Here is a 16548-nt window from a genome sequence, read left to right on the forward strand (position 1 = left end):
GATTATTAATTGGGTTTCGGTTTTAAACCAGATTGAGAGATCTTGACCGTTGATCAAGCTTGGGGTCCGAATTGGATGGTCAATATTGTTTTAACGACCTGGCACGCGATTGCACTGAAACGTCTAATGGAACAATTTGAAAATTCTAGGGGCAAGTTGATATTTTTCAAAGATATTAAGGTGAATTGAATATTTAGATAAATTGGATGGGGCAAAGTGAAACTTTCTCACCAGCCATGCCATATAGGGCACCACTCCGACTGCTCTCCGTGGCATCTGCTGCGCCTCCCAAATCGCCGGCTTCTCCCTGCCGAGGCTCCTCCAGGTTCGTCCCTCTACTTTCATTTCACCCGTTGCAGTGATCTGTTCCTGTGGTTGATGTCGATGTCTATGGATCTATTCGGTACCTGGATCTTCCAATTTATGTATTTCACGGTGGACTTTTCTTTTTTGAATCTAAAGATCAAGGTTTTTTTCCATATTTTTCGCGATTGATGCTGAATTTTTACTTTTGGCAGGATTTAGGTTTTGGTTATTTGGTTATCGTAGAAGACGACTCTTGTTTGTGCTTGCAGGGTTCTACTATTAGGAAAAGTTGGAGCGCTGTTCCAGGCTTATGATTCTCATTGGTTGCTTTGATCTTTTTATCGTTAAGCTTCGTAGAAAACTCGCTTTTTATAAGATATTTTTATCTGTAGTTGTTCTCGAAATCATATCTTTTTTTATGTTGTTTGGGGATTTCACTTTGCATTCGCCCATATGCTTAGTTTGATCAGTGAATTAATAAATCTGAACTCAAATTCCAAATGTTTGCTCTGTGAATTGTATGCCAAATTGATATTTTTATCTGTAGTTGTTCTCAAAATCATATCTTTTGGTGTTGTTTGGGGATTCCACTTTGCACTCGCCAATATGCTTAGTTTGATCAGTGAATTAATAAATCTGAAATCAAATTACAATTGTTTGCCGTGGATTGTCTGCCACTGACAGTTGTATTACTTTCTTAATTGCGTGAAATTGCCTTTGTGAACGGTGTTTCTATCCAGTCTGTTACCTTTCTGATTACATCTTTCTCAGAACTTTCTGCAAACTACTCAATGGCTGCTGGAAGAGGCATTGGCCAACTCTTGAGAAAGCACCTTCGGTTTCAGTCAACAGTAAATATTTATTCCTTTCCCCATTTTTACAGCATTCACTCCTCTCACTCTGTTAGACACATATTGTAGTTTACTAATCCATTTCTCTTGGATAGCCATATCATGATTTACTTGCCTCAATGCATATACATCACATCTAAGTGAATGGTTTGTGTTCGATTATTGTAAAGACACTATTTCTTTTTTAGTTCTTGTGTGTCTAAACATGCTTTTAGGATAATAAAATGCTTCAAAACAAGGTTTGCTTCTTCTTCCTCGTCCTCTCTAGTCGCATGTAAGTTCCCACTCTCAGGTTAGTTTGTACAAAAACAAGGATTTTCACACTATCCTTTATTTTTTGTAAACCTCAATAAGTGATACATATAAATTATGCCATCCTCGATAAGTGTTTTGTTCCTTAATTGAGTACAATACATTGAGGATTACTAACAAAACTTTGATTATGTCTGTGGATTCCTGCTTTGGTGTCATCGCAAAAGCAGGAAGAGGCTATTGTATCGGCTGGCATGAAATCGTTGAAAGCTTTTGCATTACTTGGAGTTGGGATTACTGGTGCTTTAAGCTTTGCATCCTTGGCATCTGCTGATGAAGCTGAGCATGGTTTACCGGCTTCAAATTATCCATGGCCTCACAAAGGCATCCTGAGTTCATACGATCATGCATCGTAAGTAAAACAGTGTTGGCATTTTGTTTTTCTGGTATCCTGAGAACTGAAATTTTATTTGTTACAAAATGTTTTTTTTTATGATATGGGAGGCAACTTTTTATGAAATCTAGTTCTCTATGATATCTCATACTTGGAAGATGGTTACAATTGATTTTCCTTTCCGTACCTTAGGCGATTCATTTTTGAATTTTTTAGAGGGTTTATAATTTCTGTATTCTTATGTCCACGTTTGTGATTTTGCAACTGTCGCCTGTGCACAATATTGTCAACAATCATATATGATTGTCTTTTAATGATAATGCATACTTATTCATTTTAAGACTGGTTTGAAAACCTATAACACAACATGATATGCACAGAATTCGGCGGGGTCACCAAGTTTATCAACAAGTATGTGCTTCTTGTCATTCTATGTCTCTGATCTCATATAGAGATCTTGTTGGTGTGGCGTACACTGAAGAGGAGACGAAAGCAATGGCTGCTGAAATTGAGGTCGTTGATGGCCCCAATGATGAAGGGGAAATGTTCACTCGTCCTGGCAAATTAAGCGATCGGTTTCCTCAGCCATATGCAAATGAACAAGCAGCAAGGTTTGCAAACGGAGGGGCATATCCTCCAGATTTGAGCCTGATTACGAAGGTACTGCCTGTCCTTGTCTATCTTGGTTACTTGTCGCTCATGTTTTCTTCAACAAGCTTGATTTTCTCTCCCTTTTCCTAGGCACGACACAATGGACAGAACTATGCGTTTGCTCTTCTCACTGGCTATCGTGATCCTCCTGCTGGTGTTTCGGTAATACTCTGGTTTCAATTTCATTTATTCCGTTTGTAAGAAATCTCATTAGTCATCAATTGTCACTCGTATCAGTATATATGTGATCTGCAAATATAATTTACCATTTATTGCACTCGTAGCAGTATAATTTCTCAATGATAGCATTTCTTATATTCTTTTGTTTACAACTTCCATAATTTTTTTTTAATTCATTACGACGAAAACAAGGCCTTGTTTCTTTGGATATATTGAAAAGATATACAACATCGAGTGCAGTTCATGACTGTCCATTGGGCAAAATTGAACTGAATATTAACTTCGAATTTCCGATGTGTTTATAAGCATATGCAAAGCAATCGTTCGCTAAATCTTATGTTTGTTATTGATGTGATTACAGATTCGCGAGGGGCTCCACTACAATCCTTATTTCCCTGGCGGTGCAATAGCCATGCCGAAAATGCTCATCGATGGTGCTGTTGAGTATGAGGATGGTACTCCTGCAACTGAATCCCAGGTAATTGAACTCAAGATGTGTTCGTATTCATAAACTGTGTTTGATCCGATACTAATTTCTCAAATGTGTTCCAGATGGGTAAGGATGTCGTAACATTTTTATCTTGGGCAGCCGAGCCTGAGATGGAGGAGAGGAAACTGGTAAACTCCAGCCTTCTCGCGCCTATATATTCTTCCATGTAGTATTCACCTAACCAAGATTAGCTTCGCGACTAATCGATCTGCTTTGCGGTTTGGTAGATGGGATTCAAATGGATTTTTGTACTCTCGCTTGCTCTTCTCCAAGCTGCATACTACCGGCGGTTGAAGTGGTCCGTTGTCAAGTCGCGCAAGTTGGTCGTAGATGCTGTCAACTGATGCTTTTATTTCTTCACGGGAAAGACCGGAATAACGACATTGGATGATGTACATTGTCGGTAGATCTAAAGCAATTTTTGGTTCATTCTCCATGTGGGAGAAGTATGTTCTTCTTGACTTAGTTTCTTGGATTGTCAAAAGGTTTGCAATGGCCGTCGACAGATGGTTTGTTATTTATTTTCGAAACATCAGATGTTTCTCTTTTTTGTGTTGCTTTTGCATAAATAATCGGCATAAGGTTTAACATTTTTTGTGGTTGGTTATTTATTTTCGAACATCAGATGTTTCTGTTTTGTGTTTCTATTTATTAAAAGATGTATTTTTAAAAAATATATATTTCAAACTTCATTTGATTAATTCTAAAGATAAGTAGTTTTTTTCTTAATTCGTCTATCAAATAAATTCAATATGGTTGTCATATTTCTTGTTCGTGTCCATAAATGATTGCCATCGACATAAATAATGGTTACATAAGATCTGCCCTTGTTATTGAATGTGTTCGTGTCTATCGATGGAATTACAATTATTCTTCTGACTTGTACCTGCAATTCAATAACAATAATTACGTGAAAATAATGCAAAAAGTAATTTCAATGTTAGTAGTTATGCATATAATCAAATCCAGGATAAAGATTCATATAACTAACATTAAATATATAGTTAAGACAAATAGATCAAAGTAGAAGATCTCAATTGAATGCCATGTAATCACTGACCATGAAAATTATAAAATCAATTGCAAGTAGAAGAATACACACTTGTGTGAAAAATAATCATCCACTTCAAAGAGCTTGTTATTTGTCAAAAGGAAGACTAAAATTCCCCCCGTAGTACTCGCTAATAGAAGCCTGTTGTAATATAAAAACAAAAACAAAAACAAAAACAAAAACAAAAAAAGAGAGTTAAAATTCTTGTGTTTGATTATGTCGACATTTGAAAAAAAACTCATGTGGTGCTTTAGGCCAGAGAACAATCGATTCAAATTATTCTTAGGCATGATGGTGTGAGATATGAAAGTAAACAATCTTTAACTAGTATAAATTAGATCACTCATCGATTGGATACGCCATATTTTTATGTATTGTGATTTAAGTTAAGGGTTATAAATGAGCCAAACTTAACACCAAACAAGCATAAATAAACTCTTATCAATTTATGTACTGCTTGTTATCATTTACGGCCCTGAGGAAGTGTATTTGAGCAAAGAAAAAGGATGTATGTTGAAAGGATAATTCTTTTAGAATTTATACCTGAAGAGTAGGAAGGATCAAGTCATATACTAGAAATAGGAACTTGAAATCTGTGGCAAACCTAAATGACCAAATTTATCATAATTAGCGAACCAATAAGTTAACTATTGTACCAAAAAAGTGAGCGAAGGATTGAAATTCGAAAAAACAAAAAGTTGAGAGGAACTTTCAAAGATTGGTGCAAAATTCTATCTATGAAGGCAAAACTAAGTGACTAATAAGGAAAACATCTGGATGATTCGAGTGAATATTCGAATGACAAATGCAGTAAAATTATCAATTTCGATATGTCGTGCCATGAGAATTTGATTGTTGTAAATTTACTTTGATTGATCAAAGATACATATAAATATTAGTCATTATTAACTTAATTGACTTCTTTCCTATTTAATATTATTTGCTGACTATTGCCTTAAAATACCTTTTAATACCTTGCAGTAGAAATTATATGTAAAATATTTTATATGCAATCACAAAGATATACTCACTGAGGGACAATTGTGTACATCACTTCCTGTGTTTGTAGATTTTGATTGTGCTTTTATTGCTCATGGAGTAGGAAAAGTTTGGAACTATTAGTTAATATCAACTAATCATAATCTATTCCATAATTCCACATATCTATACTTGTAAAAAGAAGACATTAAAGCAGCTCTCGCCTAGTGATGGATTCGAATGATTTTTTCTGAATTTTTCGATATCAATTTATCAGCAAGCTAAATTGATCCATGATAATTGAGCTTTTTCTCTAGGAAAAATGGTAGCTGACTTGGTAGAAGTTGCTAGGAGGCATAAAGTTAAATTTTGGACTAGGCTACTGGATTCAATGCCTTAAACTTTATGTTTGAACTGGTATAAAAGGAACAACATGCAAATAAGTCAACTTATGTAGAGAAAAAGCAATCAGTAGCTTCCTTGAAAAGCAAACACAGGAAAAATAGTGATCTTATGAAACAAGGAAATTGCAAAAGAAGAGAATAATGTTGATCTTAGAAAAAATATGCTGCTAAATATAGAGGTGCACCTTCTTAAAATCCGAGAGCAAACGTACAACTCTTCGATATCTGATTCAATCTTCAGCTTAATATATTGCTTGAAAAGCTCGACCAAGCTGCAAATCATTTCCTCTGATTCCACTGAACTTAAGTCAGAAAATGAAGACAGAAAAGGACTCAAGGACTGAAGCGTTAGAGAAAGAAGACCATTCGTATCGGATCTGGCAAACTGTGTTGCGATAATGTTCAAGACGAAACAATTACTAAGTCGGAATTTCTCAACCCAACTTGGAGGAGTTCCCATCCACATAGACATATTAGAATTTCCAGGATTCTCATCCAGGTTAGAGGGCATATCCTTCTCACTGGTGCTGGGGCCATTTCCAGGATAATGATGGGCTCTGTGTGGAGGCAGTGAAGCAAGAATATCAGCCTTCAATTCTTTAGGTAGCTGATCGAGCACCGAGTAATCTAACTGACTAAGAGATTGAGGTATCGTATCTGAATGATTATCAGCATGAGCATCTGGGTGTAAATCATCTGGCCTTGAAGAAGATGTTGGACAAGTCTGAATTTGTTGGAGGCTGTCCTCGTTAGCTCCCTAGAGATGCCCATACAACTAACATGAGTATAAATATAGCCAATATTAAAAGAGGATTGACAAAAAAGAAAAAGGCAAATAGAGACAAGCTTAAACAGAAGGAGAATCTAAGATAAATAGCATTCTTTATCTTTAGAACTTGCTCTGCTACTGAATTTTTAGAGATCCGGTAAACTTAACTGTAGTGGAAGATGATTAAAATCTACTCTTGTACAACAAAAATTCAAATATTAGGAGTTACTATTAAGATAAAGAGCAGATTCTCTGACCTCATGGCAAACTAAACTCAATAAGAAGAAGAAACATACAGACGGGTTGCCAATGCCAAATACAGAAGGAATTAAAAAACAGAAGTATAGCGTGAGCTGTTTCTACAAAAGTAGTTTTATTGGCATCACCAAACCAATGTTGAATACTTGCTAGCAAAAAAATGAGAAACATGTAGTATATAAACATATGAATGCAACAAGAAAGATGAGAAAGATAATAAGCAATGAAACAGATTGATATAAATAGTATTTATAGGAAAAATTGGTTTGTCAGTGAGAGACTTCCAGCCAAGAGTTTCATCCAATTCTAGATGAACCAAACTTGTTTATTCAGCATATTAGAAAAGACTTAATAGCATTTCGAAGCAAGGACAAACTCAGTAGCAACAGTAACTCAGTTAACATAACCATATAGAGTGTTAGATGGCTTGCTGAGTGTAAAGATGTTTACAAGACAACAAATTATAAATTAAAACATTTGTATATTTAAATCTTGTTATAAATTTTATAAAATAATTAAAGGAACTGAATACCAATAGAAATATAACAGATAAATAGATACCAGTATGTTGTACATAAACATTTCACCTGCTGCTGCTGATTGCAAGGTCCATCATATGGATTATCTAATCGTTCCTTCAGCTTTACTTCGTTCACGCATGCAAAACTCTGTCCCATCTCTATTCCCTTGTGCTTTTCTTTCGTATCATTAATTCTTGATGCTTCATATTCCATCTCACAAAACTTTTCAGTTCCAATAAACATAGCTTCTCTATATGTTGAGCATTCACCTTGCTCATCGACTATCAGCTGTTTCATTTTTTCATTCTTTAGTAACAACGGCCTTCTGGTAGATAGTGAACTAAGAGCTATAGTGGTTTTTCCATCCCTCCGATTTGACATACTCTTAGAAGTAAAAAAAGAAGACAGCTTTTGTTGCTTATGAGTCCCATTCTCAAGCTCATTTAACTGGTAAGGAACCCCTATGCAAAAGAAAAAAAAAAAACTAAATAAATGAGAAATACATTTCATTTAGCATCAAATAAAATCAATTTTGTTGGTATTTCCAACACGCATGCTAAATATTTCTCAACTATCATCTATGAGGAACCTCACAAGGTGATGAAATTAACTAATACTAATCAATTGTGAGAAAATGGAACTAGAAGCATATTCTTGTGATAACATCGTCATCAAGTCATGTTCATTTCAACTATGGGATCTGCTACATGAATTTGTATCCCTCTATCAAGCTTCATGCAAGATTATGTCATTAGCAATTTATAAATCAATTAAAGCATGACTAATTAGAGCACAAATCTTAGCTAACGAAATGGGCAATTAGACTTTGATTGGTTAGGCATTAGTTCATTTCATGAGTCATTAATTCATATACAAAAAATTTATGCTAATTGCAGATGCTTTGCTCAAAGCTCAAGATCATATTCCACAAAGCTATCATCTAAAGGGAAAAAAAATCTTCTTTAGCAAAAGGTGTGGCCAAATATCATATGAATGCTAAAATTTGAGGAAACAATAAAATGGAAAATCATGAGTAAAGACATTTACAGCTCAAAAGCTTATTAGCAGCCACAGATTCAATCACCCAAGCAGGTTTCACAACTGGAAGCCCTCGACTGAATACCCTGAACCATAAAAAGATCACTATAATCAATTAAAGGATTGCTTTAAAAACCACATCAGATAGATACCATGATGCTCCAAGGTGACCTGAAGTTCCTCATTTTGCTGTCAGGCAGATGGCTGCAAATAATATGTGTCACAGAGCGCCTCGAGAAGTAATTCTCGTACCGACCACCATGAATCATCATACAAGCTCTGAGCTCCTACAGGAATCCGTCCAAGAACACACTGTCACAACCAAATCGACAGATCTACTGATACAATTCGTAAACAATTGTAAAAAGAAATTAACGGCATACCTGACTGGAAGGGATCGTGAATCCGTCAACGAAGATCGAGATACCAAAGAAAATGCCCTTCCCGCTTCCAAGTCGGCCACGGAAGACCGCACTAGCATCGAATTGCTCCCGAAGCTTTTGGCTTTTCACCGCCATGTAGCTGCAATGGCAGGAGAGCGGGAAAGATGAGGAGTGCGCGAGGACAAGGAATAGATGACGAACCTGAAAGGAGAGCCTCGTGCCTTCCGGGGTGTGCGAAAGGAGGTTTCTTAGCGCCGCGCCGGCCGAATTCTCTAGGGTTCTTGGTCCGTGCCGGATCGGATCTGGTCGCCGTCCACGGAGATAGCGAAGATCTTGACGTCGCCATTCCGAAGGCTGAGGAGGAGGAGGAGGAGGCCAGCGGCGGGGCTGCAGACGAGGAAATGAGCGCCGCCGGATTTGAATCTTAAACGAGCCAATCGTACGTGGGACGGAACCCGTTGCTGACGCATGCTAGTGGATGGTTTTTAGAAAAGATAAACTTTGTGGGGTGAAGTGAACTCTGTATAGATCTTAATTGACAATCAAGGAAACTAAATGGGCCAAATCGCAAGTTTCCCATACGCAGTCCTCCTCGATCACGTCCATGGCTTCCCCTCTCCTCCTCTCTCTCTCTCTCTCTCTCTCTCCAAGTTTAGGATTCTGCCAGAGAAGCGTGGCCAATGCTGGCGGGGTGCCCGCCCTCCCCTTCGATAAATGGCTCCCTCCTCCGCCTCCGCCTCTCTTGGAGCCCTTGAGCGTTCATCCTCCGCTTGGTTCTGCGCCAGACGCGAAGCATTTCCCCGGCTATTGCCTCTTCATGGCTGTGAGTCCATTTCTCCCCCCGATTTTGCCTTGGAGTTCCGGTTCGATCGTCAAAATATCGTTTCCTGGGAAGTGTTCGGGCTTTAATTGCTCCAAGATCATCCTTTTGGCTTTTTGGTTCCGTCGCTTCTGGTTTTCGTCCGCTAAAAGTTGCTCTTCAATTGCTTCAAGATCGATTTTCGTTCGTGATGCCGTATGCTTCTGCCATTTGGGGTTCTTATAGTCACTGATGCGAGATGTGTTTTTGTATCCATGATTTGGATTGCTTTCTGATAAACTTTACACTTTTCTTTTTAGGGTTCGATTTGCATTCTCCGTGTTTTAGTTTTCCCCTTTTCCTATCATCTTTGACATTTCTCAACTTAAGCTGCAAATTTCTATTACATTGCTCAGAATCAACTTCTGAAGGAAAGTCAATTCTCAAGAACTAAGATTTCACATCTTGTGTTTGGATCGATTGAAACAGGATTTTGGTTTCTAAGAAAAAAATAAGTAAATTCTCTCAGCATGCATACAAAAAAATAATAATCTAGCAAAACACAAGAAGGGTTGATACAAAAAATAATATTCGGCAACCAGAATTTGAGTCCCAAAACTTCTATGTTTCTTCACAAATGAATTCATTGTTACTATGGAATAGGAATTCCATTTAATTTTTGTCCTGAGATTTTAGTTTGCAACATAATATCCTGTGTATTCCTTGAGAAGCATTTGCAATATCTATGATATGAGCATGTGGCAATAATTGGTTCACATTAGCTTGTATGTTTGTACACTTATGATCAACTTCCATTTTTACGGCATAGGAATCGGGAGTTGACTGAGAGAGCATGCATTTATGTTGTGCGGTAATCTCCAAAGAAACCAAACCGTTTGGTTTGGTTTTTCGGCTTGAAATCAAATAATGGATTCCCTTTGTTAGAAAATATTGTGTATACTTTTGTGTTATGTTTATGAGAGATAATCTTATGGTGTCATAGGACCATATAGTGATTTGCCTATCTTTTCACGCAAAGCGTGCAGTAAAACATTGGAATTAGTTCATTAATTTGTTTAACTAACATGGTATTTTGTTCTTTGTTTTTCAGTTTCTCATGGTATGTATCCACTTATAAAAATCTCTAATGATGTTTTAATCTTACAGAATAGAACTAATCTAATAGTTCAAATAGGTTTTACCAATTCTAGATCATGTTCCCGATTTATCACCCTACGTAACTGCTGTTTTTTCTTCTGCTGTTCTCTACTCTGCAGCAGGGGGGCCATGTGCCGCGCTTCGGTGATTGGAACCAAAATGCTGCCTACACGACACACTTTGATACGGCACGCAAGGAGAAAGCTTCTGGTACTACCATTCTCAGTCCATATGATCCAGAGCGAATGATAGAGCTCCACAAACCTGGAGACCTGGCTGCAGAACCTCAATATCCAAAAGAAGGCCGGCACAGGGACAAACATAGGGAGTTCGGCGGGCGGAATCATGAGCCAAAAGCAAATGATGGCAGGGAGGAAAGGAAATGCAAAGGTGGAAACCATCAAGACCATAGGAGTGTAGGTGAAGCTGGATACTTACCTTCTCAGTCCCCCGTCGTGCAGAGAAGAAAAGTAAATGTTCAACAAGGAGCAACTGTAAGAACAATTTTCTTTCTCAAGTATCGCAAAGCAGAGAACGACTAAGCCAAAGTATTTTGGTTTCATATGTTGAAGTTAAATCATGATAGTTTCATTTAAAATTTGCTTGACTTGTTACTTTCTCATAAGATAATGTTGCTAGGAAGAACTTGACACTATACTTATGGTCTAAACCAGTCATGATTATCGATGGGAAAGTCAAGAATGGAACCATAAGAAAGGCGAAGAACCCATTCACAAGGAAGCTAGGAATTACATAAGAGAATAATAGCAAAGCGAGAAAGTCATGATTTATGGTGTGCTCAAATCTCACATATGGGGCCTCTGAGCTCATCAGCAAACACAGGCCAGAATACAAGCTTTCTGTTCGACCTTATTAGTTTGATCGAGAAAGACTTATCTTGATCTAGGTGGATCTAATTCATCTGAGGTTGAACTATTTTTTAACCATTTATAACTGCCCTCCTAGCCATATCTCCAACCTATAGAGGTTTATTGATCATCGCGCCAATTGATTGCTACTAATTCTAATTATGGATCTTGGTTCCTCATGTCATCCATCTTGCAGTTACTATTAATAGGCAATTATTCCAATATCGATCTTTAGTCTATGAAACCAAGTTCATTGTTGAAGAACTTTATAATTTGTTCTGTTCTTATGTCGACAGGATCGCCAAAGAGCCACAGCATTGCCAAAATTCGGAGAATGGAATGCGGCAGATCCTAATATGGCAGCTGGATACACTGTCATCTTCAACAAAGTTAAAGAAGACAAGAAGGCAGCAGCTGCAACTACCATTCCGGGATTTACTCCTCAACCTGCATTTCCTGCGCCGAGCCACAGGTCTTACCACCAGAAAGATCATTCTTTTTGGAGTTGGGTAAGTTCTAAATTGTGCTGAACTTTGTTTGCGATCTCTTTGATCTATTTTTGGGCATTTTACTGACAAAAAAGCTTTGATCTTAACTTTTTTTGGCCTCATCTTGTTGCAAACTGATTTGATCTTAACTTTAGGTTTTTGGATATCAAAAAGAAAATTTATTGTGGCTCTAAATCATCATAAGATGTTTCATTTTTTGTAGTGCAAACAGAGTTTGCAAATCAGCATCCCATGCTTAGCTAGCTTTCGGAAATTATAAGTTGAACATTTTAATTTGCATTGTGACAAATCTCATATTTATCTTTGGATTGAACATTTCAAGTTTCGAAAATGTATATTTTCGTCCTAAATTTTGTCGCTAGCTGATTCGTAAATTTGCTTATGGTACCTTTTATGAGAACAAACAAACTGATCAGTTTGACAAATGCTATTAAATTTACAGAGGTCTGGTGGCAAATTGTTGCCTTTTATATCTATCTTCTAATCGGTGGTTTCGCAGATGTTTCCATGCCTACATTCAAGCCTCAGAAACAGATCAAATGAATTCCCAAATAAGGCATAGTCTCACATCCAATGTGAATGTTCCCGCGGAAAGATTTCTTGCTACCTATGGAACTCTCGATCGAAAATACGAAAACCATAGAAAGATTTCTTGCTATGTATGTATTACTATCCATTCAACCAGAGCTACTGGTTGATGCATTTGTTCAATATGTTTGATATGTTCTTATATTTCGGGGTCGAATGTTCTTATATGTTCTTAAATTTCAATGTAATCTTTGTATTGTGGTTGTTCTTTGTTCATTTAGTAAAAGTTATTGGTGGTGCCTTGAGGTTGTGCCCATGTACACCATTCCATACATATAAAGATGAAAAAAGAAGAATCGCCGAGGCAATGTCCTCTTTCGTAGTGGTCAACTGTAATTTTTTAATTTATCTTCTTATAAATGAATATGGTGTCCATTGTTTAGGATCGTTGAAGTGGCGGATTTTATTTTTTTATAAAGAATGATGAAAAAAGGAGTATGCATTCGTTTGGCTATGAAATTATTCCAACTATTAATTATTAATGCAAACAAGAATGAAAAAGAATAATGAAATAATTTTTGAAATAAATAAATGAAATTAAATTAAAAAAATATTTAAGAAGATTTGATTTTTATTATGACTAATCTTGAAAGTATAATTGTTTCAAAATCTTAATTTTGAGAATGTTAGAAGTTCCCTCGGGACATAGTTGAGTTGGTTATGATAGAACAAAGTTATTGAAGTGGACAAGAGTCGAATTCAATGTTCTCCTCCGTCGTGATCAATTGTAATTTTTTGATTTATTTTTTCACAAATGATCCTGAGATCGATCGTATAGGATCGATCATGTGGGATCGATCATGTGGGACGGACGGTTGAATGACGGATTCTACCTTTAAAGAAAATGTTAGAGGTTAGAACTGTAAATTAGGAATTTCTTGGAGTTAAATGGGAAAAAGTGTTGCTCCCTGTGATAAATCTCGCCGTTGCTTTGTTCGCACTGGTTTTGGTTTACTTGGAAGGACGCTAACCTAGCGAGGCGAGATGAGGAGATTAGAGGGCAAGGTGGCGATCGTCACGGCCTCCACCCAAGGGATCGGGTTCGCCATCGCCGAGCGCCTGGGCCTCGAGGGCGCCGCCGTCGTCGTCTCCTCCCGGAAGCAGGTTCGCTTCGCCCCTCTTTTGTACTGCTTCAATTTCTTTGTATTTGGGATTTTTTTTAAGCCATCGATCGGTGTTTCCTCGTTTGGGAGAACAGAAAAACGTCGATGAGGCGGTGGATAAGCTTCGGACGAAGGGAATCGAGGTGATCGGGGCAGTCTGTCATGTGTCGAATCCCCAGCACCGGAAGGATCTCGTGGAGAAGACCGTTCAGGTGCGCGCTTCTTTGTTTGAGTAGAGAATGATGTTCCTGTTGAGATGTGACTTTTGGATTCTGTGAGGATTTTGGTTTGTGAATAGCCGAAATCAAATTTCAGTTTTTGGTTTGCCATGCTTAATCAGTGTTCTTACATCTCCTTCCTGGTGAATTCCGATTGAGAGATCTCAAGCTAGTTCATGGTGATCAAACCTGTCTTGAGGGATCTAATCATGGGGTTTACTGTTTCAAGCAATCTAATTAGATCGACTAAAAGATAGTTCCTTTTTTTTTTTCATTTTCCTGATTTCCACTCTCACCCAGACTCGGTTGGCCTCTGATTCTTAGTTAAAATAGTTGAACCCTAGTACAGAAGATTATTGATCTTTTAGAATTAATAGAAAGCTTCAGTTGCAGCAAAAGGTGGTAAATTGGTCGTACAAAATTACTGATGTGGTGTTGTATTAGTTCTCCCAGAACCTTGTTAGCCAACATTCCAGTTACTAGAAACTAGTAGTGGAATTGAAACTTTAATTGCCAGTTTTTTCCTTGCTTATGGTACATGAGAGGATAAAACCATATCTGCATCGGTAGCCTGATCCTTTAAAATTGATCACTTGACTGACAACAAGCAATAACCACCTTAGATGATCAAGCCACTTTCAAAAGCTTACTTGAGCTGCTACAGAAACCATTCAGTTAGCTGGTCTGCATCCCTAATTGATCACTTATTTCCTTTTGTTGTGATGCAGAACTCTTGGATTGCCACTTTTCGTTCTTTCCTCATTTCCTTGAACTGACTTTGATGTAAGAGACTAATTGAGACATACCATCATGATGAAGCTGAAACTTTTTTTGCTTTGTTGATCATTGTATTAAGTTAAAATTTAGTACACCTATTTTTCTTGGTGTGGTAGATTTTTTTTCTTTTCTGTGTGTCGAGTAAGATTCTGAGATTTCGATGCTGGTTCAGTGGTAACCATTTTACAAAAAAGATACCATTAATTCATTTTTTGTCTATCCTGTTGAGAGTTGATGGCCATGAAGATATTCATTAAATTGCATACTTGAATGGAACAATTGGATTTGAGAGATCAAATGAGTACAATGTCAATTCCTCGACTTGAATTAATATATCAGTTTGGAGAATGTTGAGGTTTTGTTTATTATCCCTTTCTTCAGTAAGTCTTCTGCTCAGGGACTTACTGTCATCTTGTTTGACATTAGTATTTGACACAGATCTAACAGATGTCATCTCTGATACTCTTGTAGAAATATGGTCGCATAGATATAGTCGTGTCAAATGCTGCTTCTAATCCATCAGTTGATGGCATACTGGATACCAAAGAGTCCATTCTCGATAAGCTTTGGGAGATCAATGTGAAATCTTCCATCCTTATCCTCCAGGTAGTTTGCATCTTGTTCTTGCTTCACCTTGTCTTGTTTGTGTATATTAACTTGGTTCCTCTTTCAGGCTGCTGCATCTTACTTGCAGAAAGGATCTTCTGTTATCCTTATATCTTCAATTGCAGGTTACCACCCACAAGCTTCCATGGCCATGTATGGTGTTACAAAGACTGCCCTTCTCGGACTCACTAAGGCACTTCTCTCTTTCTTATTGTTGTATCGCATGGATCATATTTCTTAGAATATCATGGTGCATCGATAAGACATTTCATAGATTATACAATTTTACATTACAGTGAATTTCGACATTTCTATTCTACAAGTAACTGAGAATAGTTACAGATAAAATTTATATTTTACCTTAAAGATTGTAGTAGTAGTTAGTTTGTAATCCCTTCTGTATTGTCTGTGCCCTGATAACATCAAATGACAGTTGGCTAAATTTCTTGCAGGCCCTTGCTTCCGAAATGAGCCCGGATACCCGTGTCAACTGTATAGCTCCTGGATTCGTCCCTACTCATTTTGCTAGTTTCATTACGACCAATGACGCTTTGGTGAGCTTTCTCTTCTTTTGTTCAAGGGCTCTTGTGATTCCTACTAGACATTTATCGTGCACTTTTAGTCTATTCAATGTATTTTGTGTTGGATCTAACTAGCCAATGGCCCACGGCTATGGTGAGGGCTAGACGTCGCTGTCGGTAAGGGCGACATATATAAGGTAGGCGTAACGTCTCACCAGTTCAAATGTAGCCTCTCGCAGAGCGAGAATTTGGGAGAGGGACAAAGAGAAAGATGCCACACAAGTGTGATGGGGAGGTTTAGAAATGACAATGAAAGTAATACATGTTGTTGCCTTTTTTGCGTTGTTAACATACCGAGTGGCATGCCGTGGGAACACTTCAGCCTTGGGATCAAGTAGCTCCTCAATCGGAACCCTGATAGTTTCATACTTCAAAGTTTTCTCACATCATTCCTTTCATCTCTCATCTTGTGCTTAAAGAACCTCTGCTTAAATGCAGAGAAAAACTATTGAGGATCAAACTTTGCTGAAGAGGCTTGGAACTACAGAAGACATGGCGTCCGTTGCCGCATTCCTTGCATCGGATGACTCAGCCTACATCACCGGAGAAACACTCGTGGTTGCCGGAGGAATGCCTTCCAGACTATAATCCCTCCCCCTAATTCAATAAAACCTTGTGATGGTGATTCACTAGTAGATAACTTTACATTTACTGAATCAACCATTTCCAAAGTCTCAGAGTCACTGAGGCCTCATTTCATTGGATATGTAGAACAGAGAGATTTTAGACTTATTTGGGCAACTGAAGCTGGATGAATTGTGTTTATGGTTCTTGCAATAAACAGTTGGTCATGAACTACAGGCCAACAAATTGA

General features: G+C 37.6%; 4 protein-coding genes across 6 annotated transcripts; 3 read left to right on the forward strand and 1 right to left on the reverse strand.

Annotated features, from left to right (window-relative positions):
• The first annotated feature begins 244 nt into the window (after window positions 1–244).
• Window positions 245–3714, forward strand: LOC141822182 (cytochrome c1-2, heme protein, mitochondrial-like). Of its 2 annotated transcripts, none has more exons than XM_074709613.1 (8): window positions 245–325; window positions 1078–1157; window positions 1637–1821; window positions 2184–2463; window positions 2545–2616; window positions 2996–3112; window positions 3187–3252; window positions 3352–3714. In XM_074709613.1, the coding sequence occupies exons 2-8, from the start codon at window positions 1098–1100 to the stop codon at window positions 3466–3468; spliced, it is 897 nt and encodes a 298-aa protein (XP_074565714.1). In that variant the 5' UTR covers window positions 245–325; window positions 1078–1097; the 3' UTR covers window positions 3469–3714. The 2 variants fall into 2 exon arrangements, with proteins under 2 accessions (XP_074565714.1, XP_074565723.1); XM_074709622.1 differs by having other exon boundaries at window positions 1640–1821.
• Window positions 3715–4198: 484 nt separating this feature from the next.
• On the reverse strand, window positions 4199–8872 carry LOC141822122 (uncharacterized). Its single transcript, XM_074709587.1, has 8 exons — window positions 8748–8872; window positions 8527–8665; window positions 8315–8430; window positions 8153–8229; window positions 7172–7566; window positions 5743–6314; window positions 4719–4779; window positions 4199–4316 (listed from the first exon to the last, which is right to left on the reverse strand). Exons 1-8 carry the CDS (start codon window positions 8870–8872, stop codon window positions 4263–4265), a joined length of 1539 nt encoding a protein of 512 aa, XP_074565688.1. The 3' UTR covers window positions 4199–4262.
• A 318-nt stretch (window positions 8873–9190) lies between these two features.
• Window positions 9191–12593, forward strand: LOC141827004 (RPM1-interacting protein 4-like). 2 transcript variants are annotated; one of them, XM_074714319.1, is made up of 4 exons: window positions 9191–9349; window positions 10603–10977; window positions 11649–11861; window positions 12361–12593. In XM_074714319.1, exons 1-4 carry the CDS (start codon window positions 9344–9346, stop codon window positions 12421–12423), a joined length of 657 nt encoding a protein of 218 aa, XP_074570420.1. In that variant the 5' UTR covers window positions 9191–9343; the 3' UTR covers window positions 12424–12593. The 2 variants fall into 2 exon arrangements, with proteins under 2 accessions (XP_074570420.1, XP_074570476.1); XM_074714375.1 differs by having other exon boundaries at window positions 10606–10977.
• Window positions 12594–13387: 794 nt separating this feature from the next.
• Window positions 13388–16499, forward strand: LOC141832920 (short-chain dehydrogenase/reductase SDRA-like). Its single transcript, XM_074720320.1, has 6 exons — window positions 13388–13553; window positions 13648–13764; window positions 15019–15153; window positions 15221–15346; window positions 15606–15707; window positions 16173–16499. The coding sequence occupies exons 1-6, from the start codon at window positions 13434–13436 to the stop codon at window positions 16320–16322; spliced, it is 750 nt and encodes a 249-aa protein (XP_074576421.1). The 5' UTR covers window positions 13388–13433; the 3' UTR covers window positions 16323–16499.
• Window positions 16500–16548: the final 49 nt, after the last annotated feature.

This window comes from Curcuma longa, chromosome 1 (assembly GCF_044706935.1).
Source record: "Curcuma longa cultivar G26 ecotype Majalengka, Jawa Barat chromosome 1, ITB_CL_G26_1.1, whole genome shotgun sequence".
Classification (NCBI taxonomy): Eukaryota; Viridiplantae; Streptophyta; class Magnoliopsida; order Zingiberales; family Zingiberaceae; genus Curcuma; species Curcuma longa.

What these genes read in the sequence shown, in the direction of transcription:
- LOC141827004 (XM_074714319.1), top strand. An exon ending in ATGTTCAACAAGGAGCAACT is followed by an intron (nt 10,978 to 11,648) that starts GTAAGAACAATT and finishes TTATGTCGACAG; the next exon opens with GATCGCCAAAGAGCCACAGC. An exon ending in ATCATTCTTTTTGGAGTTGG is followed by an intron (nt 11,862 to 12,360) that starts GTAAGTTCTAAA and finishes GTGGTTTCGCAG; the next exon opens with ATGTTTCCATGCCTACATTC.
- LOC141832920 (XM_074720320.1), top strand. Translation starts at nt 13,434, where the DNA reads ATGAGGAGATTAGAGGGCAAGGTGGCGATCGTCACGGCCTCCACCCAA. An exon ending in CTTCCATCCTTATCCTCCAG is followed by an intron (nt 15,154 to 15,220) that starts GTAGTTTGCATC and finishes TTCCTCTTTCAG; the next exon opens with GCTGCTGCATCTTACTTGCA. An exon ending in TTACGACCAATGACGCTTTG is followed by an intron (nt 15,708 to 16,172) that starts GTGAGCTTTCTC and finishes GCTTAAATGCAG; the next exon opens with AGAAAAACTATTGAGGATCA.
- LOC141822122 (XM_074709587.1), bottom strand. Translation starts at nt 8,872, where the DNA reads ATGGCGACGTCAAGATCTTCGCTATCTCCGTGGACGGCGACCAGATCC. An exon ending in AGCAAAATGAGGAACTTCAG is followed by an intron (nt 8,230 to 8,314) that starts GTCACCTTGGAG and finishes TTTATGGTTCAG; the next exon opens with GGTATTCAGTCGAGGGCTTC. An exon ending in TGATCCTTCCTACTCTTCAG is followed by an intron (nt 4,317 to 4,718) that starts GTATAAATTCTA and finishes ATATTACAACAG; the next exon opens with GCTTCTATTAGCGAGTACTA.
- LOC141822182 (XM_074709613.1), top strand. Translation starts at nt 1,098, where the DNA reads ATGGCTGCTGGAAGAGGCATTGGCCAACTCTTGAGAAAGCACCTTCGG. An exon ending in ACCTTCGGTTTCAGTCAACA is followed by an intron (nt 1,158 to 1,636) that starts GTAAATATTTAT and finishes TCATCGCAAAAG; the next exon opens with CAGGAAGAGGCTATTGTATC. An exon ending in CTCCTGCAACTGAATCCCAG is followed by an intron (nt 3,113 to 3,186) that starts GTAATTGAACTC and finishes AATGTGTTCCAG; the next exon opens with ATGGGTAAGGATGTCGTAAC.